General features: G+C 41.5%; 1 protein-coding gene across 1 annotated transcript; it reads right to left on the bottom strand.

Annotated features, from left to right (window-relative positions):
- Nucleotides 1–182: 182 nt before the first annotated feature.
- Nucleotides 183–25,796, bottom strand: tafa5l (TAFA chemokine like family member 5, like). Its single transcript, XM_085345031.1, has 4 exons — nt 25,700–25,796; nt 13,181–13,330; nt 1,220–1,347; nt 183–239 (listed from the first exon to the last, which is right to left on the bottom strand). Exons 1-4 carry the CDS (start codon nt 25,794–25,796, stop codon nt 183–185), a joined length of 432 nt encoding a protein of 143 aa, XP_085201157.1.

The following is a 25,796-nucleotide window of genomic DNA, read 5'->3' as shown; positions in this document are numbered from 1 at the left end:
CACTAAACAAGCAGTAATGTCTGGAGGGTAGATATTTTTCTTTATTCTTTGCTTTCAAACTCATTCATAATGATTATTCTTTTGCATTGATACAAAAAATATATGAAGTTAACCCTCGTGGAGACTAGCAATGCTCCTTGTGCATTGTTTCGCTGCTTAATCAAATGAGAATTAATCAGTGCTCAGTAAGCGATGCAGCACTGGCAGCTCTGAGGCATTGGATGCACTGTGAGAGGAGCCTACAGAGGACCAGATGACACCATATTGAGGGTTTTAAAAATTCAACATGTTTTGCATTCGTTTAAATCTCTAACAAAGTCAGAGAGAGGTCAGACACTAATGTTATCTGTCTGCACACTGCCTAATGCTTTGGTCAACATTTTTACATATTACATATATCTGTCTTGCATTTGCATTTGCAGACGTTTTCCATCAGCTTCCACCTTCTCCATAAAAACACAAAGACAGAATAATAACTACAGAACATTTGTTCCAAATGTGTGATTCACTTGCAGTTCCTAGCTCGTGTGATTTGGTGTCAGATTCAGATTTGACTGGCTTCAAATGATTTGTTTTAGCTTTGGGAGGAGATGACTGAGCCTTGGCTAGTGTGTTTAAGCCATTCTGTAAAATAATCCAGGATGTAGGAAAAAGAAAGTTTTCCACAAGTAGCCCGGGTAATATGGTACACTGCTTGCTTTCAGTGCAAATGTGATACAGCACAGGGCTGATCCAGCAGCTCTGGAGCTGAACATCTTATACTTAGGAGCTGCAGATCAGTAAAAACTAATGATGATTTCACTAATTTCATGAGATTTTCTTCCTATGCACCTCCCAACACATCTTTGCACCACTATTACTGTATATGCTACAGATTCAGGCTTCAGTGTTTCAAAAGTTTGAATTACCAAAATTCAAAACTCCTGTAAAAGTGTAAAACAAACCAGACTGAGGCCTAAAGATATCTAAAAAAATCTTCAAAGTTTGATCCCACAGAGAGCAGTGCTGCATGAATTTTCTGGCATCTTTGTTCCACTATTGATGCAGTGTTTGAAACCTGGATGCTGACCTGCTGTTTGACTGAAATATACTCCCTGTAGCCCAGGGCTCAGGCTTCACCTGACACTATCGGCTGGCGGGGGTTCGCTCATGCTGAAAATGTAGGCGCATTGCTGTTATGTGCATATGGCGTATATTAATGTCACGTCTAGTAAATTACCGTGACGGTCTTGATGCGACCACTGCCCCTGGTGCAGGTCCAGCCGGATCGGTTGAACAGGAGGCTGCAGACCTCCCCCTCCATGCAGGGAGCCATCTCACACCACTGACGGCTGCGAACAATTCGTGCTGGGAGGCAAAGAAAGACATCAGGTCAAAGAGGTAAATTAGACAGAGAGACAGATTCACAGAGCGAGAGAGAAAAACTGCGGAAAAAGTCAATTTTTTTTTCCCATAACAAACAAATCTGTTGTTTTTATGCTCACCAGACACAAAGGTAACCTTATACGTTGATGTCTCTAAAAGCCTGTAGTATTTTAATGAGGTTCTTGTTGAACTAGCATGTCAGAATTGCCTGTGGTAGTAACCTTTACAGGCCAGCTGGCGGTCCATAAATTACTCTCTTGCTAATGCAAGCTTTCACTGCAACTGCACAGAAAGATTGCTTCCCCCCCTCTTCCCGTTTTGACATTTTTTTCTTGGTGGAAATTAAAACATAATAATGTTTCATTTGTTTAAGCTAAATTATACTCTGAGAAGTTGAGTCCAGCTACAGCTTGGCCATAAATTTGATCCTGTTACAAAATGCACACATCTTCATTTTTCTTGGCATCATCAGAGAGCAGATGAATCCATCTTTTTCCCCCACTGAGGTCCTAATTAGCTGGAGGCTGTGGTGGTGGTGGCATATCTCCATTGTGTTTTACAGGTGTAGCCACAATTTAGGCGATTATTTGTTTTTAGCCTGCCTACCTAAAGAGATCATAGCTTTTATACACTGGAGATCATTGTGGCCATATTAGAACGTGACAAATGACATGACTGAAAATTGGTCAAAAAACACACAAAACGCAGATTGTAATAACAGACAGGGGGCCTTTTTCAAAAATTATTATATATTATATATATTTTTGTTTTTTACATGTGTCTTGTTGTCCAGTAACTGTGGGAGGAGAAAACTGTGTTCATTTAGCATGGACAAATGCATTAGTAAAATTGATGCAGCAGCACCATGGGTTTTTCAGTCTACACATTCTTCTTGTCAAAACCTGATGCCAACAAACCCACAATGCAAATTGAACATTAACAGATCAGTGACAGATTGGGAATTGTTGAGGCGGCGATGGTGAATAATAGAAGGAAATGGATTGCAGATGTCTGGTTAGACCGCTTTTTTATTTATTTTTTATTTTTTGTTGCACTCAGCACCCCCAGATTTACACTTTCAAACTTGCAGTCTTAAGCCCCAATGGACAGTGACATTATTTGAGCACTTCTAGCAGGTTTTACTCAAAATAAACCACAAACAACACAGGCAGCTGTGTTCCCTACACAGTAAACCCACTTATGGAGGCATTTGGCCAACATGTTAGTGGCAGGCTAGCAGCTGTAATTTGGTTTTAGGCCCTCGCAAATGTCAAATGTATTATTTCTGATGTCAGTATTGCTATGGTGCTGGACTTATTGTTTTTAGACTTTATGCAGTTGTGACACAAATGACAGCTGCAGGGGTCTGTAAACCTTAAATTCATTTTTAGTAGCATTTTATAGATAGATTAGAGAGAGGAGATTACATATCAGAAAGGCAATCAAAAACAAGCCTTTCTCCAGTCTTCTTAAAGTTATTTGTTGGCAGAAGACGTCAGGCTGTCACAGCGTAACCAAGTGATGCTCCCATTCTCCCGCTGCAGCCTGACTGCATGACATTGAATTAACATTCGCCTGTCGTCGAGGTTGATAAGCACTGATTGTTCTTTACACAGCGTGCTAAAGCAACACTGAAAGGTTATCAGCTCTCTGCGGACCTGGCTGGGGCCACCGCTCCTGCCTACCCACGATCCCCCGGGGCAGCACATTGTGGAACGAGGTAACATGGTGGGCAAATTGAAAGAGAGGAACTACAATTCGCTGAATGTCCGGAGGAGAGCTGATGGTGGAACCGAGAGGGGAGCCGCAGAAGGGGAATGGTAAATGGTAAATGGCCTGTATTTATATAGCGCTTTACTAGTCCCTAAGGACCCCAAAGCGCTTTACATATCCAGTCATCCACCCATTCACACACACATTCACACACTGGTGATGGCAAGCTACATTGTAGCCACAGCCACCCTGGGGCGCACTGACAGAGGCGAGGCTGCCGGACACTGGCGCCACCGGGCCCTCTGACCACCAGTAGGCAACGGGTGAAGTGTCTTGCCCAAGGACACAACGACCGAGACTGTCCAAGCCGGGGCTTGAACCGGCAACCTTCCGATTACAAGGCGAACTCCCAACTCTTGAGCCACGATCGCCCAACAGCCACGATCGCCCAACAATCGCGTAAAGAGGTGCGGAAAGGGAGGCCTTGTGACATTTTGCTGTGAGGTATTCCTGTCCAGGCCTTGTTAACGGTCTGAAATTGGTCTTTGGAGTGTCAGACCCCAACTGCTAGTCTGCAATAAAGATCTGCTGTCTTGTGGTATTTATCAAGCTGGCCGAATAGCACCCTCATGTATGTAACGCGGCACACACAATCACTGCTGTGTAAATACAAAGCCATTCTCCCTCAGCAAATAATGGATATTATTTACTCATCGTGGAAGGAGCTGTGCTTTTTTAAGCCTGCTCTCATAGTGTTGCCATGCAGCCAGGGAGAGACAGCAGTTCAACGAAACAATACATAAACCTGTCGTCGCATCGTACAGAACGAGCTTAAGAAGATAGTTTAGCTTTGCGACTGGATTCTGAGACAAAATGGTCATTTTGGCATCATCCTGAGTGGGGAAGAGGCAAATCTAAAGTGACCTTCCTCCTGACACAGCAACGTGCCGCGGTGAATTTTCATTTTCACAGCTATCCGTCAGGTGCAACAAAGCGTAGATTTATCAGTCAGTTGCAGATGTAGTTTTGAGTACATTACAGGGCCAGCAAAACTCAATTTCCAGGGCAAGGAATAAAAGCTGAGCTGGCAAAGCGGTGGGAGTTCTGACTAACCGTGGAGTGCATCAGGCCAGCCAACCCAGAGTCACGCAGGTTGGCTAAAATAAATGCAGTTTTCAGCTCCTGCTGTACTATCCGGGCACCCGATAGCTTGCCCTTGTTACTTTTTCAATGCCATCCATGACAACATGAGTTGATCTATGATGACTTGATGAGTCTCCTGGTGCTGAGAGCCGTGGATTGGTGACACGGCGTTAGGGGGGGATGAGAGCATTGCTGTGATAACCTCATGCACGACAACATCATGAATAACGCGAGCGGCAACAAAACGGCAGCGCTGCAGTTCGGCTTCAGCCTGTCTCCATCCATCAAACCTATCGCTCCCAAAATGCTGGCACGCACAATTGTAGACACATTAAAAAGCTTAGACGTTACAACCACCCACCCACCCACTAAGCTTCTGTGCTAAAGCTGTCTGAAAATATCTGTCTGCTGCTTGATTTCACCCTTCAGTATGCTTTACATGCTGTGGGTATAATAAACCTGGCTTGTTGGGTTACTCAACTGGTGCAAATTGCTGGAAATATTGTGGCTATCTTGGCATTATAGTTTTATCATGGTGTTTGAACAGATTTTCAGGCCTGTTTTGTAATGTTTTCCTGTTTGTTATGGTAACAGCAGAGATGAAACAGCTGGCTGTGGTGGCTGGAAGAGAGGAGGAGAGTGTCTCTGTCTGGCCGACACCTGGGTGGCCCGTCGTGTCGCAGTCGCTGTCGGAGTCCCACCCAGGGACCGCGGACGTCAAGCCAGGCTTATCAGCTGCCAGGGTCCCTGTCGGGGTACGGCTCTGGACCTCAAACTAGATCACACGTAAGACCATCTGTCCCCCCTGCACACGGTGCCAAGCCCTGCCCAGCGCAACACAACACTGCCAGACGAGACTCAGAGCAGGGCAGGAGGCACAACGGCGACTTCTAAACCAGACGCGCTGCTAATCTGATGAAATTCTGCCACCGCAGAAGAGCAAAAAATAACATCAAATTTATACTCAAGCCACAGGCAGCTCATTTAAAATGTATTCAGATGAAGAGAGAGACACTTTCTCACCAAGGACACACCAAAGGATTAATTGCATCGAAGAAAAAAAACAAAGCGACAAATGAATCACTAGAACAATTAATTAAGAGCATCTTTTGAAATGAAATAATGGAACTAATACTGATGATTCTTATGCAGCAGTAAACACCCTACAAGATTATAGCCAGTCATTAAAGCTGGGCACCAAAAACACTGTAACAGGTTTTTACAGGTTTTCGGGCTCATGTTAATTAAACTTCAATCACAGATCAATCTGCAACATTATCCTGACAGCATGGGCCTGATGGGCTGATGATCAGCCCGCCTACAAAATGTATCCACACATAATCATGTATTGTGTTTGTTGAGAATCCAGTTAGTTTCCTGTTGCAGTTTTTTGGGGGGGCTTGCTTTGCATTTCTGGTGGGTAGTGTTTTATTTGTGGTTGTTGACACAGATGGGAAGTTTACGCTCCACTGATCAGAAATCAATAAACCATTAGTAGAGTTGTACCATAAAAAAATAATTTTTTTATGTTTATGAAGTGGTTATAACCAATCTGGGTTAATCCATCAATCAACTGGCTTTTCATGAGCAACAAACTATTGGTCAATTACAGAGGGTCAAAATTAACCAGATGCCAAATATTGTATTTTCAGAAAATACCTGTTCCATATTATTGTAGGGTCTACCTTACAATGTGAAGCGCCTTGAGTTGACTGTTGTGATTTGCTGCTGTATAAATACAATAAAATTGAATTCAACTGAAAATTTACACTCCTTTAACTACACAGGGGACAACTATCAAAGTTACAAATGCAACAGTGATACAACAAGACTTTTTATCACTTGTCATTAGCCTTTCGTCTTTTTCTAAAGCTGAATTTTGTCACTGCACCGAATCTTTTCTTGGCATCACTGTTGAAAGCAACGTTCCATAGAAAGTTCATTCAAAGGTAGTAAATTGCGCACTTAGACACACTAGTAATCAAACGCTTGTAGATTGCAGGGTGACTCCATTTCCATGAAAAACTATTAAATAAAAATCTTAAAGGTGTTTTTACTCTCTGCATAGAGGGCTTTTAATGTGAAACATCAGCACATCCTTTTTTTTAAAATTGCAATTGCAAATAAAAGAAACATTTGAACTCCTTGGTGAATAAAAATATTTCTCCTAAACAGAAAGAAAAAAAAAACAAGAGCAACAAATTCAATTCAATTAAAATTAACTTTACACGTTCTTTTGTGCTTATGCAACACTGAATAATCATGGCTGTGTTCCATATGAAAGATGAAATTGCTCATGAAACTGCTGCTATGAAATATACATTCAATAAATATTAAAATGATCAAGATGAGGTAAATATGGAAGGAAGTGCTGTTAGCACTGCAGGCAAACTATGCCAACAACACTAGCAAATGAATGTCAGATCAGAAGCAAACATGTTTTTCAAAGTCACGCTTGTTTAAAACGAGGGCCTGGCTCTGTCTGCAGTTAAAATAAAGAGTACATCTAATCCTCTCGGCTATGCGTCTGCAATATAAATACGAAAAAAACCCTCTGCTTTTGTTTTGTTTTGATGCTTCTTCTAAATCACTTCTTTTGCCCGTTTATTGTCAATAACGCTTTGACTGAGCGCAAAACGAGAAGCTTGAACCCAGCATATAAACGGTCTCCCTGCAGCCTCTTATCATGGTGGCCATCGAGCTTCATACGATTACCGTGTGATGTGGTGGCATGGCAACAACGGGCCACGCAGAGAAAGGGAGCAGGAGAGACTCGGGGAGCAGATTAGAGTGAGAGCAGGGAGACAAGCAAGGAAAAGCACATAATCCTCCTGTGTACAGTGTGCAGACTAAACCTGCACAACCCTGACATACAGCAGCACAAAAAGAGGGCAAAAAAGCTTGAAATACGCCTACAAAAAGAGTATCAAAAGAAGTAACTTGCAGAAAAAAAGCCACTGCCCTTGCTGCAACATGTTCAGTGAAGTAAAAAAAACAAAAAAAAACAGGATGAACAACTCGGTAATATGTCATACTGCACAAGCAATGCAGCTACCGTCTAGGCTAATCAATTCATATATTCACAGGTAACAACAGACTTTATTCACTTTGAGGCTTAGATAGTTTTGTCGTTATGTAATTACTGAAGGCAGAATACAAGCAGGACGGCAAGGGAGATAAGAAGAATTGTCCAATTGCCTCTGTTAAGCCATCAGCTGCAGATTGTAGTAACTTTGAAAATGTCTCAGAGGTTACATCAGACTAAGCCTTGGATTTTAGTTTCGATTCATTACAGGAAACAGTAAAGGCCCTCAAATCCCAGAGCTTTTCGTGGTGATTATAACTCTGCCGATGACTTGATCCAATCTGTGCTCACAGTGTAAATTGCACGTATACACTCCAAAAGGTCAGCTGCTCACGGGGTCAAATGTCAAACTGTGCACTTTATCAGTGTGTAGTGTGAAAAGTCAATCTCCCAAAGTTCTGTGCACAGCAACCAAAGCTGACAAGCATCAGTTCTTTGAAAATCCAGTAACAGACAAACATAAATACGAATAACCCTCCACACTGGTCATACCTATTGGGTAAAAATGGATGTTTATCAAAGCTTCAGTTCTGACTGTAATCACATTACCACTCACCATAGCTGACAATGGAAATGTTGGAACATTATTCTACCTCAGGTGAAAATCAAAGGTTTTACCTCTATACTCTGTTGAGTGTATTCAGCTGTTAATTTTCCAGTGTTAAAACACTACATCTCCAAAACCAGTTATGTAGATGTTTGTAAAGGACATATCTAAAGTCTGAATTCACTCAATAAAGCTTCCTTGATCGCTGTCCATGGTGCTGATCGTTGAGCTGATCTAGCTTATGGATCCTGGTAGATGAACTGGCCTTTGTTCTATTAGGTCAGTCGCCTAATGTCTGCAATATCTTTGGGTACTAATTCATAATACATTATTTGCATGCTAACAGCTAAAGTTTTGATATCCTTAGATCTGATGTCTTTACCAGCTTTAATCACACTACTGGAAATAAAGGTGGACCGTGCAGGTTGTCGAGATATAACAGGATTTGACACTGTTGCATCTGTGACTCACACCTTTACAAAAATGCTCTATTACTTCCAAAAGACAAGTTATCCCCCCGCAAAAATAACCTTCCATATTTCTTATTAGATATTGAACGTGTAGATCCAGCTGCAGAAACCGGGGGAACTAGAGAAGACTATGACGTGGCAAAAATATATCCCACTAGAAGTGAACCAGGGACATTGCAGTTATTTGCTAATCATAAGTCAGCACACATCTTAATTTTTCAATCCTTGGTCTCAGCATTTAATAGCTATTGGTATTATGTATGAGCATGCTCTTGATCTTTCTACCGCTTTATAAAATGAATAGTTACATATTCCGTTCAATCCAGTTTTAACTAGAGTATGTGCCACCCATTGACAACAAAAGCCATCTCAAGGTGCTTTGTATTGTAAGCTAAAGACTTTACAAAGAGAAAGCCAACGAGCCGATGATCCTTTATGAGCAAGCGATTCGCAACAGTGTCCTCACTTTGTAAGACGAGGAGACCTCTTTGTGTTACAAACTGTAACATCCAATCTGTAACACCCAAATGCACACCTTTGTCTCATTTAGTGGCCTCATTCAAATGCGGATCCACAAATACAGAGAAATTAAAGCCATATCCTCTCTTAGCTACTTGTCTGCAACGTGCTTCCACTCTCCCTCTGGATGTGAGAGCACCACTCATGGGTTCTCTTGCAGGATGAAGGAGGACACAGCGCCTGCCTGGCCAGATATCAGAAAACACTGCTTAACTTGTCCATCGGCAGGTTCAGTCATAAAGAGTGCACTAAAAAGGCCAGTTGTTATCACAAGCACAACTTTAGAGTTATTAACACTTTTATTGCACTTACAGTAACATAACTAGTTAAAATCAAGTCTGGCAACCCGCCTCTCAATTTCTCTGTTCTGTGTGTGTCGGTTTCACCACAATACACAGGCCATGACGCAGAAATGTTGAAACAGAGAGCAGAGGATAGAAAAAAAAAGGAAGGAGCACACATAAATAGCACAAGCTCCTGATATGACTGCGTAATCAAGCAGCTAAAAATGCGCCAATGTCGGATAAACCTTGTTCCCGATTTTCAGTTCTAACAAGCCGCATCCACGGGATTGGTTCCTTAGTCTTGTTGTGTTTGAAACTGCACTGACATCCTGCAGCTCCCAGGCAAAAAACGCTCAGCCATGTAGCTGACTGCTTGTCTTCGAGCACACAAAAGAAACACCATATGGACATGCATATAAACCACAGCTCTCCGTCACAAAAAGGAATTTGTTTAAGTTACTCTTTAACCTGAAAAACAAATGAGATTTTTGTGCTCCGTTCACCATATGTTTCCAAAATTAGTCATAGCTGTAAACACCCCGTATCAGGCAGGCTCGCTCGCCTTTGTTTACATGCCACAGACGGAGAGTCAGTGACGGTTCCACTTTCATTAAAGGTCACTGTTCTATCACAGGATCACAAAAGGGCAGTGATCCACTTCTTCTGCAGCTGTGAAAGTGTTGTATAAAACTGATCAGGAAGAAAGTGGAACACTGAAAGAATGATCCCCGGCCTTGGTGAGATACAGAAATATATAAACCTATTTATAAGTCTGTGAATTGTTTATGTGTTTAGAAGGGCAAAAGAGGATTTATGGGAAGGGCCATTAAAGTGAATGTAAATGAATATGCTCTCAGCTAAAAGGTTAGAGAGGATATGTGAGCACAGGCATCATTAAATCCACTGCATTTTGGTGCAATACACACTAATTCCATTTAAAATCCTGGCAACGACTGACGAGCTCAGCTGTCAGCAGAAAATCTTAATATGACCCTGCAAGCAACAGGTCCCAACTTTAATGCGCTGGCTATTAATGGAGCGTAGGGTGTGGTGCGGCAGGAAGCCAGTAATAATCAATTTCCTGCTGCTGTAATCATAGTTCTCTGTAAATTAATTAGCATCTGTTGAGTGTTATGGAAAAATGTCTGCGGAGAGGGAGAGGTGGTTAAAAGCAGCGCGCCGAGAGGATGACATGGACTGTGGGGCTCTGGTGTCAGGGATATTAGATTAAGGCCAACATGAGTCATCGCATGATGGAACTAATGGTGCATCTGATTGTGATATTGTGAGCTCCAATCACACCCCTCCCATCCCTTTCATCGTTCTTATCACCCTTAGCTAGATACTATCCAATGGCTCAGAGACAGGGGCTCTAAAGTATAAAATCTTATCTACAAAGTGGATGAACACTGGAGTCTCCATTACAAGTGATCTTTATTTTTTTTTTAAAAACCCAGGTGGAGGAGGAAAAGGAGGAGGAAAATTCAACCCAATACACGCTGGAGACACAAAGCAATTACTAATTTGTTGATGTCACAGTGGCTGACTGAAGAAGGCCTAATGCAGACAACCAATCACACAGTTAGGAGTAAAACAGTCTAAAAGGCATCAAAAAGTCAGACATGCAAAGTGATTATCGATTGGCTGGTTAAACAACCAAATTACATCGGCACTTACTTTTAATGGAGAGAGAAGGAAGCCAATACATTTTGTTCATTGGGCTTATTGAGAACAGGTTGCGCTCTGTTGTTGTTGAAGTCTGGCTTTTTACCCAGTGTCAAACGGGGGAGATGATGCTGCTTTGCATTAGGATATTTTTGACATTAATAACTTGGCTGTAAAGTGGCTAATGACTCTTTGTCCTGTTTTCTTCCATTCTCCTTGGGTTGGTAAAGTTTCATGACTGCATAGTGCATGGTTACGACGCTACCATTTTGACAAAGACTGTCCAAAGACAGGACAGTCAGACCGACACAGCGGTGCCGTAGTTCCTGCAACAGCAGGTTTGTCCAGCAGCACGTTTGGAAGTCACGACACAGGCGGACAGACAGAAAACAGCAACTGCATTCCACTCAGGAGTAGCCGATGCAGGGCTGCGGTATTGTGCATTTTGCTTCACTGAAATGGGACTCCTACTGGAACAGAGACATTATTGTTAATAGTTACACCTGTGCTTTTCCTCTTATAATTTGTCATGATGTTCCTGTTATGTCAAAATGTCTGCCATGAAAAAGGTCTGTAGATGCTGTTGTGGCAGAGGAAATGATTCCACGTGTCATTATCGCATGTATTATTGGTCTTGGCGATATTTTAACCTGAAGTTGATTTTTTTTTTTTTCATTTTGTTTGCAGATCAGTTTAGTTTAGAGTTTAGTTTCAGATATCCCAGTTCCAGTAAAGATACATTTATCAAAGCTTCCTTGCTTTGGAAATTTGACCAAAGCAAGAATGGATCAAATGAAAAACTAATTTATTTTAAATAGTGTTATTTTCCGCAGTTACTTCTTCTGGGGAACCTGCTTCCAGTGTGGATTTGGGGATACAGACACACTTTACTTTTAAGATTAAGCTTAAATTTCTATGTGTTTATAGTTAAGGCTGGGTCAGGTGACCCTGTACTCTCCCTTAGTTATGCTGTAGTAGGCCTAGACTGCTGTGGGCTCACTCTCCATGTGTTTATACACCACTCTACGTTTAATCATTAGTTATTATTAATCTCTGGCTCTCTTCCACAGCTGTTTTTGTCCTGTCTCTCTGTCTCATCTCCAACCAGTCACAGCAGATGGCTGCCCCTCGCTGAGCCTGGTTCTGCTGGAGGTTTCTTCCTGTTAAAGGTTTTTGCTTCCCACACTCGCCAAGTGCTTCATCACAGGAGGTCGTCTGATTGCTAGACTTGAATTGATTGTTGTTATGATTTGGCATATAAATATCGCATCAGTTGAATTTAGTTTTGTTTTTTATTTCCATTAACTAAAATGTTTTTTTCAGTATTTATGTCACTACTTTAATTTTGGTGTTTAGTTTTATTTTACAGTGTATTATTCAGCTTTTCTCAACGGGACCAGAGCATCCAGAGAGCACTCCTAGGTTTGTGAAATTACAATGCAATTACATACATTAAAAACTATCAAATTATTTTTTTTTGCACGAGATTTATTCAAATACTTCATTGTTCTCCACTCCTGCATTACTGCAAAAAATGTACAAAAGTAAATACATGACTAGGTTTCCCACTTTTTCCCACCTTGTTCAGAAACACAGATCGAGATCCCACACTCAACAAGAGTAAAAAGTTTGACACAACTTGTTCAATTAAGTATGAAGCCACTGCTAGCAGCCAGCTAGTGTAGGTTAACATAGAGACTGGAAAGAATAACTGCTAGCCTGGCTCCGTACAAAGAAAACTAAACCCTGCCTGCAGGCATCTCTGAGGTTCATTATTAACAGTAGTATAGAAATATCACAATCATATTTTACAAGAGATCATTCCTTGTACATCCTGGAGACTCTGCTAGTGGTGTTAGGGTTAGGGTGTAAGCCAAGCTAACCAGCCGCTAGTGATCATATGTAGCACACAAGTGTGCCAGGAGACTCGATCCTTAACTCTTGATGAAAAACACTTCCCTAAAAAAAATCTTAAAATTAAAAAAAAAAAAACCCTAAATGCTCAGAGAATATTTCTACTTTAATAGTTTAATTGAACTACAGCTGTTCAATTTATGGTGGTAAAGGTGGAGTTGCATACAACAGGCTTCATATAGGGAAATATTAAAAGGTTTTGACATGCCGACTGCAATATAGTTGTTATAGGTGAAATACAAATAGTTTTTCTTCAAGCATAGGGGAAAAATCCATTGTGTTACAGAAATATTGAAATTACTTTGAACTTTTTTTTCATCAATTACACTTTTTAATTAGATTGTTTCTATGTTTATAGCACACCAGCCGATTCAGTTGCTTGCCAAAGTGACTTCTTCTCCCACTGTACTGAATCACTCCAGCTACGTTCTCTAATATTTATTCTCCATTGGGCTAGAGAAGTCACTGAACTCACCATCTACGCAGGCCGGCCTCGCCCTGGTGGTGCCGGCGATCTGGCCTCTCCTGCAGGCGCAGCGGGCTGTCTGCCTGGCGATGGTCCGCCTGGGAACACTGCTGTCTCTGTTGAGCATCACTATCTCGCAGGTTCCCACCGCCAACTGGCCTGCCAAACACAGCAGTGAGGATAAAGTACATCACATTAGCATAATGAGTCAGAAATGAACTTATTACAGAGGAGCAACTGGTGTTCAAAGGTGAAAACGACAGGCTGGCTGTTGTTTGCAAAGAGACATTTTTTTTTTAACCTTTTTGGCTTTGTGTTCCACTAAAGAGTTTAATATTCTCATTAAAAATGTCAGGAAAGTTTTTAGTGCTTTAAAAGCAGGCGGCTAGAATGCTTTTTCAGTTTTAATACAGCATGACAGAGTTCTCTTGATGAAAGTGCCTTACAGGGATCATGCAGGGAAAAAAAATCAGTTAAAAGAGCATCTTCCATTTGGCTACCCATAACTGCAAAATAACAAACACACGAGTCAGAGGCTCCGAGATATGAGAGCACCATAAAACAACTTATTGATTTTTTTCACGTAATGGGCAAAATCTAAAGACTTCTTCTGACTGTGAGCATGAATGTTCTCTGCAAATTTCATAGCAGTCAACCCATTAAATAATGAAACATCAAGACTGTTCTCGCCGTGAAATTGACAACACTGGCCATTTGTAGATAACTTATCCTCGCGTGTACCTGAAAATATCCACTTTACAGGCAGTCGCAATAATTAAACAGAGAACTCACAGCCATGCCCGAACGTACAATGTGAGGTTAACACTCTCACACCCTGTTTGAAGCCACATTTATTTATTTTGGGCACTGCTCCTACACCAGACAGACCAATTTTCAAGCCAAGCTAAGCTCTACTGAGACAGCAAATGGACAGAATGTCTTAAAGTGATGCTCAGAAATCTGTGTGTGTGTGTGTGTGTGTGTGTGTGTGTGTGTGTGTGTGTGTGTGTGTGTGTGTGTGTGTGTGTGTGTGTGTGCTATTCTTATAGTTCTGTCCAAGCACAGAGAATTACTTCAGAGTTCTCCAGGCATTACAAATTGATGGATAACTCCCTGGCCAGGGACACGTGTATAAGCAGCTTTTCCAAGTTTGCCACAGTGTTATCTTTAAATTAATTACACAAACTGGAGAAATCTACATTTTGCAAGCATGCTTTAGTTGCAGATGAACTACATGGGAGGGGCAAGGGGGGTGTATGAAGGGGAGGTTCTCCATTCTTCAAAACATCTAAGAGAAAAGGCAGATTAGAGAAGAGTGTGTACTGCAGTTCCTGTAAGGTCAATCCTTGGCATTCACCAACCATAGCTCCTTTATGCTGCTGCTTCTAGTCGCTTCCCGCCACACTCAAATGCTCATTAAGTGAGACGCTAACTGCTATGTAGCATGAAATGAGCGCAATAATGGCAAAGGTTGAAAGGGTTGTTGATGAACACAAATGACTCATAAAATTACCTGAGCAGTGCTGAGACATCCAAGTATCAGAGCAAGATGTCTGTGAAGATTTAAGGTGACCCTGCGGCATTTCTTTTAGCATAATTCACCAAGTTGAGATACTTCCTGTCCATAGCAACGATAGTTAGGTAGGCGATAGATAGACTCACGGGCAAAAATTAACTTGCCGGGTTGACTGCTTTTCCTTCAGAGCTTTCTGGCATTAAACCTTCTTTCATTTTATATTTTCTAGTTGCAGTTTGTTTGTGTTTAAGCAACAAAATACTTGGTTAGGTCCACATACTTGGTCCACAGAGGAGGGACTCCTCAGTTGTAGGTAATGTTTTCTCTACCGCCGTGCAGGTCAAACTTTATATTTCTACACCAGAGTTGGCTAATCATATTATCCGACTTGTTCTGCCCTACTCGTTTGCTGGAAGTACTTTTCACTTCCAGCAGTGCTACTTGACATCAAAAACAGGCTTACGGGGTATCTCAGCCTCTCAGTTAATAGATCAACGAATGGGCTGCAGTTTCCACTGACAGCCACACTTTGCTATTTAAGCTGATAAGACTGGTTTACTTTTTCCATAAAATTACCTCCAGAAGTGTTAAGAGCCATAAAACAAAACCAGCTCTACAGAGATCTGCTATGTAAATCTAATTTCATAACATCAGCCTTGCTGGCCACCCTCCACCGCGCACCACCATCACTCAGCCCACCCGCCTCTCTCGTTTTTCTGCTGAGGCGAGATCCTGTATACTTGGTTGTTGCTTGGAGGACAGAGGTGCCATCAGATATCAGTGCTCAACACTGAACAGATGAATGGGCTTCATGTAATAAGCCTGAAGGAAGACAACAGTAAGGCGCTGGGGGAGTTGAAGTGGTGAGTTGTGTAGTGTGTGGGTGGGGGTAGCTGCTTTGTAAAGCGCCCTTAGCCATGGCCAGCGCTCCATCATACGTACAGGAGTTAATTCATGTGACAGAGGGTTTCTGTCACTCAGTGGTGTGAGGACACTTTGCCTCGTCTCTGTTTCACATGATGAAATGCACATATGGCCGTGGCAGCGAGGAGAGCGCCGACTGAAGGATGGGAATGGTCGCTGAACAGGCCCTGGATCCTGTCAGAAATGACAACAAGAAGTAGTAGACACTGGCTTTAAGCACCGACTGGCAGCTTGATCACCTTATCAGTGAATCATAACACTATGCTAGTGCTAACTGGCAACACAGACACACACAGGGGACCAAACGCACACAGGTTAGAGCAAAGATGTGAGTCTGTGCTCTACATATCAGCTCTTTGATCAGACACACTGCAGATCACCAAAGTACAGGCGCACAAATATCTTAATAACTCTGCCTGAAACAGGCTGCCAGGAGTCCACACTTGCTTTCACATTGTTAGTCTGATTCAGTGTGCATCACTGCTGGACTAAGAGCCGTTGGGCTCTAGATACACCACACTGGCACGACCTCAGCGACGGACCGTGAATATACAAAGCCGCCAATTATCATCATCCCTGTTAACATCGCAGCTGATTGCAGCAGTTTGCTGTTTCTTAGTTGTACTAACCAATAAAAACTTTCAGTCCTTTCTAGCTTATCTTTTTTTTCCTTGTTTGTGTCTTTAATTAAGACTGTGCAGATACATCAGAAGTCAGTCTTAACTGATTTAAAAAAAAAGAAAAAAAGCTTTATCAGATTTAACGGACATCCGCAGGAGACAGCGCCGCGCTGCTCCTGTACAAGTGAAACCACATTGGGAGCTTGTGAGAAAAGCTCTGTTTCTCCTCAGGGAATTTGCCATAAAATTATATGAGAGGCTGCACTGAATGAACTATGACTAGGATTCCATTTCCATATTAAAACAATCTTCCTTTATAGATTGTAATTACTGGAGCTTTGAAACACATGGAAGCGAGGTTTCACAATGTTTTATTGCACAACGCGACTTTCCAAGATACAGTTTTGCACTATATTTATAAAAAATTCCACATCTTGTAGAGTGGTGCAGTTAATTATTCATGACAATACGTATTGTGTTTGGAATTATTCCCTATAGGGACCAAAGCTATAGCACAAAGCTCCTCTGTGCTGGTTTGGCCTAAACATCCGGAACTGACTCCGACCACTTTTCTAATCTGACTCTAATCACCGCACTCAGATACAATAATAAGTGTGAGTGATTATCTTCATTCCATTGTGCGCTCCTTTTGTGACAGAAGTGGCATTCTCAAGAATGAAAATGGGGCTGGCAACAAAACGCTAGTTTAGAGAGCATGACAATCATATTAGCATGTATAGAATCTGATATGAATCCAGCAGATCTTCTGTGGGAGACTGGAAACATTGCAGGAAAAATTATAAATGTTAATGATGCAGGTAATCTGTCATAACTGATTAGTAGTGGCTGCCTTTATCAATTTTTTAAATGTAATTAAAAGTGGCTAAAACCCCCATTCAGCATCAGCCAGCTATCTCACACAGCACATTTATGCTTTCCTTGTAGTTGTCTTGTGTTTAGGGACACACTAATGATTGTTTTGATTATGGATTAAATCAACTTTTTAAATGGACTGCTTTTATAAAGTGCTTTCCACTTATTTTTTTTTCTGAGGACAAAGCTCTCTGCAAATCCTCTCATTAAGCCACACACAAACACACACACAAATAAATACACATTAGTGGTGGTGTCAAGGTGAAATCTTTGGGATCTGCATCTTGCTCAGTGATGCTTACCCAGCATTTGGGAAGAAGGAAACAGGAAACAAGGAAGGAAACAATTAATGACTGTCCTTTCCAAAGCCCCCCAAAATAGCAAAAACTGCAGTGACAAGGACACAAAGAGGGTCTCTCGGAGACAGAACGCCACCCTCAAAAAAAGTGTATTTAATATTAAGAGGCACAAAACATATCATGTTCACACATTTTCTCTTATTTAGAACCTCTCTGGTGTGATCAAGGTTCACAGGAGCCATCAGTGGTGCTAAAAAAAAACACAACTGCACAATCCGGTCGTTAAGTCTGACGTCACTAGCCGTGTCTGGGCCTAAACTCCGCTGCGGGTCCATATATCAAACGAACACTATGGCATTACTGAGAGTTGAAAAACTGTCTAAAGTCTTTCATCTTTAATAAAATGATCAGGCATCCATGAAAACGGAATTTATGACATTTAACGGAGTTAGAAGTTAGCAGGGAGTTAGCTCGCTAGCTTCTATCTAAATACAATATAGCATGTCCTGACTGCGGGGTTTTGGAAACAAATGAAAACATACAGCTCTGCTATCACTTCCAACATAAATGAAGACAGAAAACTAAACAGCAGTGACGTTTGTAGGGTTACTGAAGTTTGGCTAGCTGGTATATAATGATGTGCTACGTGACCGCTAGCGACACAGCTATGTTAGCATAATATAAAAAAGCTAACTTTTTTCCACTCGATAAAAGTTAACGTGAGTGTTCTCGGTGGTCAGGAACAAATGTAATCGCATGGCAGGATGCTGTAAAACAGGGGTGTCAAACTCAAATACACAGTGGGCCAAAATTCAAAACTGGAACAAAGTCGCGGGCTAACGTTAATATTTATTGAAATATATTTATTCCTCCAGATATAAGAATGAATCTTTTCTTATGGACTCAAACACATTTTGCTGAAAAACTGAATATGGAACAAGCAAAGCTTAATACTAAACAATATATATATTAGCTGTATAATACCAGTAGGCCAGCTCTGATAGTAATTTGGTATGGCTTCGCGGGCCAAATGTAAGTAGACTGCGGGCCAAATTTGGCCTGCGGGCCAGAGTTTGACACCTATGCTGTAAAAGGACCAAACTTCATCCAAGAGAACAACTGAGATAATCCATCCACAATACGAGGTTAGTCATTCATATACTGCTGCATGGGCTGGGCTGTAGTTACATCCTAAGGTTTTAAAAACTGAGCTTAAATAAACGATTAGCGGTAATAAAAGCCGAGGTAGGTCAACAGTGCTCACTGACTGTTTTAGGAGCTTTTTGAGATTAAATAGAAGAAAATACAAAACATTAAACATGTTAACAACACAAAAGCCATATTAAACGCAGACTACTTTATACCCGGAAGTAGGATTCGTCATGTCATCACTTAACGACCGGATAAAGGGAAGTTAAAATTCTTTGTGTGACATTAACTATGACCAGTTTCCTGAACAATTTAACCACAGAGGACCTTGAAAATTTTGTCTGATAACTTACAAAGTTACATAAGCACTGGAAAAACACAGTTTGCGTTGTCTTTATTTGTAGAAATGAACACCCTTCCCTGTACTAGGCTTTATACTCTTGTTTATCTGATTCTTTTCTGCCCAACAACTGCTTCAGACCAAACTGGAAGACGTAGAGTGCAGCTTTGGGCCAGGAATAGTACAAAATGGGTACCACTGGTCTTTTTATCTTGCATGCTGTGTCATAATGGATGAAAACTGATGCTGCACCTGAGATGACTCATGACAGGAAGACTAGCATGATAGAAATGTTTTGATTCTTCCACCATGACTCCACCACCTCTGTGAGGATGACCCAAATGAGCGCAGTGCTCTACACCAGCTCTACAATTTTAGACATAGCAAAGAAAAATACGAAGAATTGTTGAAGCTGGATGGAGCTGAGAAATTGAAAACACAAGTGCCAGCATCAGACAAACCACTTTGTGTGTCAGTGATTTTTAAAGTTCTTTTTCTGGAACACGTCTCCTTACCGATTACATCCCAAACACCATGAAAGAGAGGAACATGCAAACTATCATGTTTTTCAGTCACAAGATTTTGACTGTAACTGACAAAGCTGAGATAGTGACTACTGTAACAGAAAGACACAATGTGCAGTCATGTGAAAAAGGAAGCTGTTATAAGGACAACTGAGCACAGCCCATTCAAAGTATGTAGAAACACCTTTGGCAGTAATAACTTACAGTGATCATTTTCCATATGACTTTCTCAGTCTCTCACATCACTGTGAATGAATTTTGGGCCACTCTTCTTCACAGCGTTGCTTCAGGTCATTGAGAATTGTGGGCATTTGTTCATTCACGTCGATTTTAAGGCTTTTTGGTGAATTTGTTGGGACTTCATCTTTAACACACACCTGCTACTGACCAGGAAATTTACAAAAACCTCTGTTTTTATAGAGGCGCTCACACTTGCTGTTGATCAGCTGCATTTGAGTATCCTGTTAATTTGCATTTGCATTTTTACCCTGTTACTTCCTTTGGAAGCAGCAAGATTGCACTTAGTTTTTCACAGGACTGCACAGAGTGAGAGTGTGCATGACTGTAGTCTGAGCCTGACAATGGACTCCCACTGTAAGTCTTGGTGTACTTAGAATATAACTTTATGTTACACCATTAATTTTTACTGGTATCCAAAAAATCTGTAATAAGAAGACCTTGAATAATTTTCAAATTTTTCTGATTCAGTAATGTGAGTCAGTGAAGCCCAGTGTGGGATTTTCCTTTGGTTTTGGTTTTTGTGTACATAAGTTATTGTCTTGTGGGGTCAAATGACTTTCTTGTTCACACAGAAGAATTTCTATAGTTTATAGTTTATAAGAACGATAGTTTAAAGTTCTTGAAATTGCTTGAAATTGGCTTTCTAATAGATGATAATTATTTCAACACCAATTGTGGCACATATAGACTCAGCTAACTTAAGTAAGAGATCACTCTAAAATACTGTTACTCTGCTTCACGACCTCAAAGGAAGCTAATAAACTCAATCCCACAAACATAAAGGTAATTTCAGTGAGTTAATCTGGATTTATTCGCCACTGCAGCCCGAACTTTTACCTGATCTTCTCCTCATGTCCATTCTGATCTCACAGCTCTGGCTTCTATTAACAACTCAGGATGACATCAAACAGCCAGCTTATTTGACTGTGCATATGGTAGCCAAGGCAGCCGCAGCCAAGTCCATCTCATTACCTTAACAGCACTTGACGCGTGCAGCGCAGTAGGTAGCATGTAATAGGACACCAGGTGAGAGAGGCAGATGTTTGACTGACCCCGTGCTATATGTTTCCTGACATCGCCGTGATCTTCTGCTGCTAAACAAGTAGGGCAGCAGAGCAGTGGAGCATAACATGTGCCACCACTTAATTTCACATGCTATTTTAATACTCTATGTTAGTCCGATTGATAATTATACAAGTGAACAACTCCCTGCTGATGTTAGAGGACCTGTAATGGTAACTATGCAATTTCAAATAAAACAGTGCGAAAGGAATCGGGTGTAATGGTAGGGAGATGTTGGAGCATTTGGGGTGGGATGAATTATGTTATTAGATAAAGAACATTTCTCTGCAGTGTGCTAGCCCTCAGTCAGTCTGCTCCTTGTTGTTCTCTCTTGAGAAGCTGCTCATATTCGAATGCTGAGCTCTGCATTCGAATGACAGAATTTTTTAAGCTGCATCAAGTGTGATTTTCAGACAATCACAAGCAACCACTGAAAGGCACTGCCGCCCTGCCAACTGAGACACCAGAAATGGGCTCTATTTGCTCAAATTTAATTCCCGTGTCAGGTGTGAACACTACTCCACCCACAGGGAATGAAAAATTGAAACTTCCCGTAGCCGCCGTAGGATGGCACTCCCTTGGGGAAAGCGGGGCACAGTAGCTTTAGATTGTCTCCTTTCTCACTAGAAAGCAAAAGCATGCTGTGTAGTCTGCTAACATCATATTAGAGAACTTCAAGATCCCCAAGTTCATTTTTTTGTACAGTTTGTCTGCAACCTTTGTGTGACATTGCCAAGGGCAGCTTTAAAATAGAAAACATTCCCCTTACATCCATCCCCTGCTAGGACTCACAGTGTATTTCAGGTCTGTCCTGTGGTACGGTTCACATGACTGAGATGGCTTTGAATGCATTTCTTTTGCTGTCGCACAGCACAGCTGCAGAATATTACAATACAGAGTGCGCTCAAACAATTTGCTGTGGATGAAAACAGGCTAGAGGCATGGAGAGCGAATGTACAATATGCCTTGCAAATGCAAACAGTAGCTCTGCTGAATGTAGCGCAGAGATGACTGTATAAAGCCACGGTGACTCATTTCAAATTCCCCCCCAGATAGCGTTCCATGATGCCCTCCTTCTTTACTGCAAACACAGAGAAAATGGTGAACATCAGAGGACTATTACGACCCCATAAGTACTGTACAGTAATGCGGGATTGTGTGAGCTTTAACACTCAAGCACATTCCCTCTCAGAAAATATGATCACGGCATCAGGCAGAAAATAGAAAGGGACAGAAGTCCGAAGGAACATAACTCAAATCATTTACACCACTCTGCCAATGATGGAGCAGTTTCAAGCCCAGAGATTTCCGCAGAGAAAATAACAATGCAGAAATACACTGAGTAGTGCGCTACAGTCAACCACAAGGGAGGTCAAAGCTGACGGCTAGAAAGAATTTATATTCGGGGAGTTATGAAATATGAGCTTTGTGTGCTGCCAAATTGATTTAGCTGTAAAAATTCTTTTCATTTTGTTCCATAAAGATGCTCATACTTTTAAAGCCCCACCGCCTATATAAGCAGGTCTCAATGATTTGCTTACAATTTACAGCCAAGGTCATAATCAAAGTAGGTCTCCCTTTGCATGCTTAAAATGCCGCCTTGAAGAAGACTGGAATGGAAATCATTCTTTTCACTTCAAAAAGTCAGTAATTCTCCGGTACTCTGATTAGTTTAATGCTTGGATGGATAGGCCCTGCTCTCTGAGTTAAAAGAGAATACCAACCAAAGATTTTGAATTTTATCTCTCTGGTGCACCATGAAGATTTGCTTTCTCATATACATCGGGGGGAAATGACCATGATAGGATACAGAATAATTCATCAGGAGTAAAATCGGTCTGGTTTTGATACTTGAACCGCATGAGCCTGTTCTCTGTACAGTCTCGGTGAGTCACATCAAAATGTAGTGACACGGGCCACAGACGTGGCTCATAAATGTGCTGTCAGCCGCGTCGACAGCAGAGCAGGGTGACAGGATAGATTGTTGCACTCACTGGATTATTCAAACAAACCAAAATGACACGTTAATCATGACACGTCACATGCGCTGTATAGAGAAGCACTTTCTGTACAAAACAGAACACCAAGATCAGGAAATCACCCTGTGGTTTCATTTATTTGGGTTGTCCACCTTCTCTTGTATTAAATATATTTTGCTTTACATCATATGTTTCTGTTTGTTTTTCAGAGTCACATTCAATGTTCAACAGGTTTAGATCCGCTAACCAGCAGATAAAATGAATTTGGAGTCTCCTCTCAACCAGAGCTGTTGAATGGAAGAGTCACTTCACCATTTTTTTTTTTTTTACAGCAATGGCGGATCACGGAGACTCACAGAAGTTTAGCAACGGGGGTTAGCAACTTATGCTAGCTGCACCATAGAGATATAGCAGCACAGAAGTCTGAGATGTCTTTTTAAAAGGTAGTTAAACAAAAACAAGGCTGTATGTTTTAAGCGTACATTCCAACTGCCCGCTAAGCACTTGCAGGAACTGTTTACCCCGAATTCAGAACCCCCGGTGACTGGACTGTCTTACTCAATGGCTCTGCTTTCAACCCTTTTCAGAGTTCCATCTTCTACTGAGAAAAACAGAGGTTCAGCTTTCTTCACCAACTTGCTGCTAAGTTTGTCTGCTGAGCAGTGTTGAGTGCTGTCATCAGAGCTTTATAGATGAAGGCAGTCACCCACCGCTATTTGCAATCAGACTAGTCTCAGAAAGTTTCGAATGCTTGAAAACCCAAACAGTGCATATAAAGAGGCCAAAAAGATGAATGAAAATGAAGGCGAGAGCTGCTAAATCGGTTAGCTACTACAACCGTTTCACATAATCATCTGTGGTAAAATGAGAAATTATGACAGCTTAAACATCCTTAATGGGAAATCCAAAGAAAAGATACCACACTACACATGCTGATAAGTAATCTATGGAAAGAGCAGCTGAGAAACACAGAAATGATTTTGCTGTTGCATCAAAGATGAATAAAGATTTAAGAAGTCTCATCTGAGCAAATTATTTCAGATTAATGATTTACTGCCATGGCAACAGAATTCTGTCAGATGAGTTAGAGCAAAGGCCAACTATCCCTTCACCTCCAGCGAATAAATGTGGGTAAAAATGCAGCACTCCACCCTCCCTTTTCATACTAACTCCGAGGTTTGTGGGTGACAAAGCAGAGATGTGTCACCGCTGCTCCCTGGCTGCACCACTGAACCGGAATGTGGCCCAAGTACGAAAATCCCAGACAATTCCAAATTTATTGTTGAATAAACTGGCAACATTGAGAGCAGCCGACAGGCCATTTATTGTGACCGACGGTGGCCCAATGGCGTGCATGGACAGAGCTGCTAGGCTTTGATTTCCTGTCCTGGTCGCCATGACAGATGGGCTATGAAGACGGTGGAGGCAGCACAGCCTCTAACCTCAAGTTAGTCCTGCTCGCCAGTTCACCGGCACACAGTGTGGCTCTCAGGCCCTCAGGGGCCATACTGGCCGAGCTTTTCATGGAAAGTGAACAGTGCTTTGACTCTAACAGTGATGCTTAGCTATAAATGCTAAAAGAAATACTGCAAATGAATCTTGTTATATTTTTAGACTGTAATGCTAAAAAAATCAGAGCTGCTTTTATGAGTGCAGTAACTGGTCAGTGCAGCCAGCTTCAAATGACTTGGTTTTGATGATTATATATATATATATATATATATATATATATATATATATATATATATATATATATATATATATATATATATATATATATGACACATTTTATTCTAAAACCAGTCAGCAACAAACAGGGAGACTGTCTACCCCAAAAATCATATCCAGAGGTTTTAACTACCAGGCCATGCACGGGAGATCTCACTTACCCTGGGAATATATGAAGGGCAACAAAGTTCACAAGAGATTGATCGAGTAATTTGTACAATCATGTGCTAATGAGATCACTTTCAGATGAAAACGAGTCAATAATAAATGGCTGTGGGGAACAGGAGGGTAGCTGTGGCTCCTTGGATAATATGCACAGGCTTGAGAGGGGTGGGAATTAGAGGCTGGTGACAGCAGCGTTTTTGGGAGAAAACACTGCAAATTAGAGGCAAAGGGAGCACATTTCAACGCGCAGGCAGTTCATTTTTCACATCAGTGTCTACTTTTGTTCCCGGCAAGCTGCCAAAGACATTGATGTAGGCACTATCCCTCCTCCACAGTGGTAATTATGCTGCCGGCCAATGCTTGATTAAAAGATCTAATCTGCAAACTTAGTGTTCAGCATCTCCCAACAAGTTCCAGTACTTTAAGCCTGTTCTCTGTCTCTGACAGCGGCGGAAATGTTGTGTTATGGACAGCAGCCAATGAAGTGCAGGGAAACATCCTTTTGCTTTCTATTCTGTGTCAGGGTGAAGGTGTAATTGCACCAGTGGATGCATTATTCAAGATGAAAACATGGCTTGGAAGCATATAAAGGCCTTAACCTAAGTGGAAAAACAATAGCTGAAGGCTTTCTGATGTTTTTTCACCTAAGGCTCAGTTATAGATTCGCCAAATTACTATCCCACATGACAGCAAAGAGCCTGATTTTTGGTCCAGCATCAAAACAGAAAAAAATCAGGGTTGTTTGGGTTGAAGGTTATAACTATTCTTAATGCATTTCAGATTCTTAAAAAGTGTTTTGGAAATGGTGGTCTAAAGCTCCTAGGTACATAATAGTGCTATCAGACATGATGAAACTGTGCAAAATAACATCACTATACACTGACTGGGAATATTATTACTGAGATGCCAAATCAGGCTGCAAAGAGGTTCAACAAGGTCACCGTAATTTGACTTCTGATGAGCACAGAGGCTGTTTAATTGGGCGTAATAGGAATTTTCCCCCAGAATGACAGGATCTGACCACACCATGTGCAGCTGCATCCCAATAAAAAGCCCTCAGAGACCTTGCTGCTGTTGGCAAAGTAATAAATAGCTGTAAGTGCCCTTACCCTCTCTGAGCAGATGGGAGTAGATGAGCCAGAGGAGCAGTAGGCAGCAGAGTGACGCACCTCCACCTGCGGAGAGCGTCTTCACTCCAGACTGCAT

The sequence above is a fragment of the Diplotaxodon limnothrissa genome, linkage group LG20, assembly GCF_057381915.1.
Source record: "Diplotaxodon limnothrissa isolate DT_005_m linkage group LG20, D_limnothrissa_male_GT1.1, whole genome shotgun sequence".
Lineage (NCBI taxonomy): Eukaryota > Metazoa > Chordata > Actinopteri > Cichliformes > Cichlidae > Diplotaxodon > Diplotaxodon limnothrissa.
This window is presented reverse-complemented; position numbering and strand designations above follow the sequence as displayed.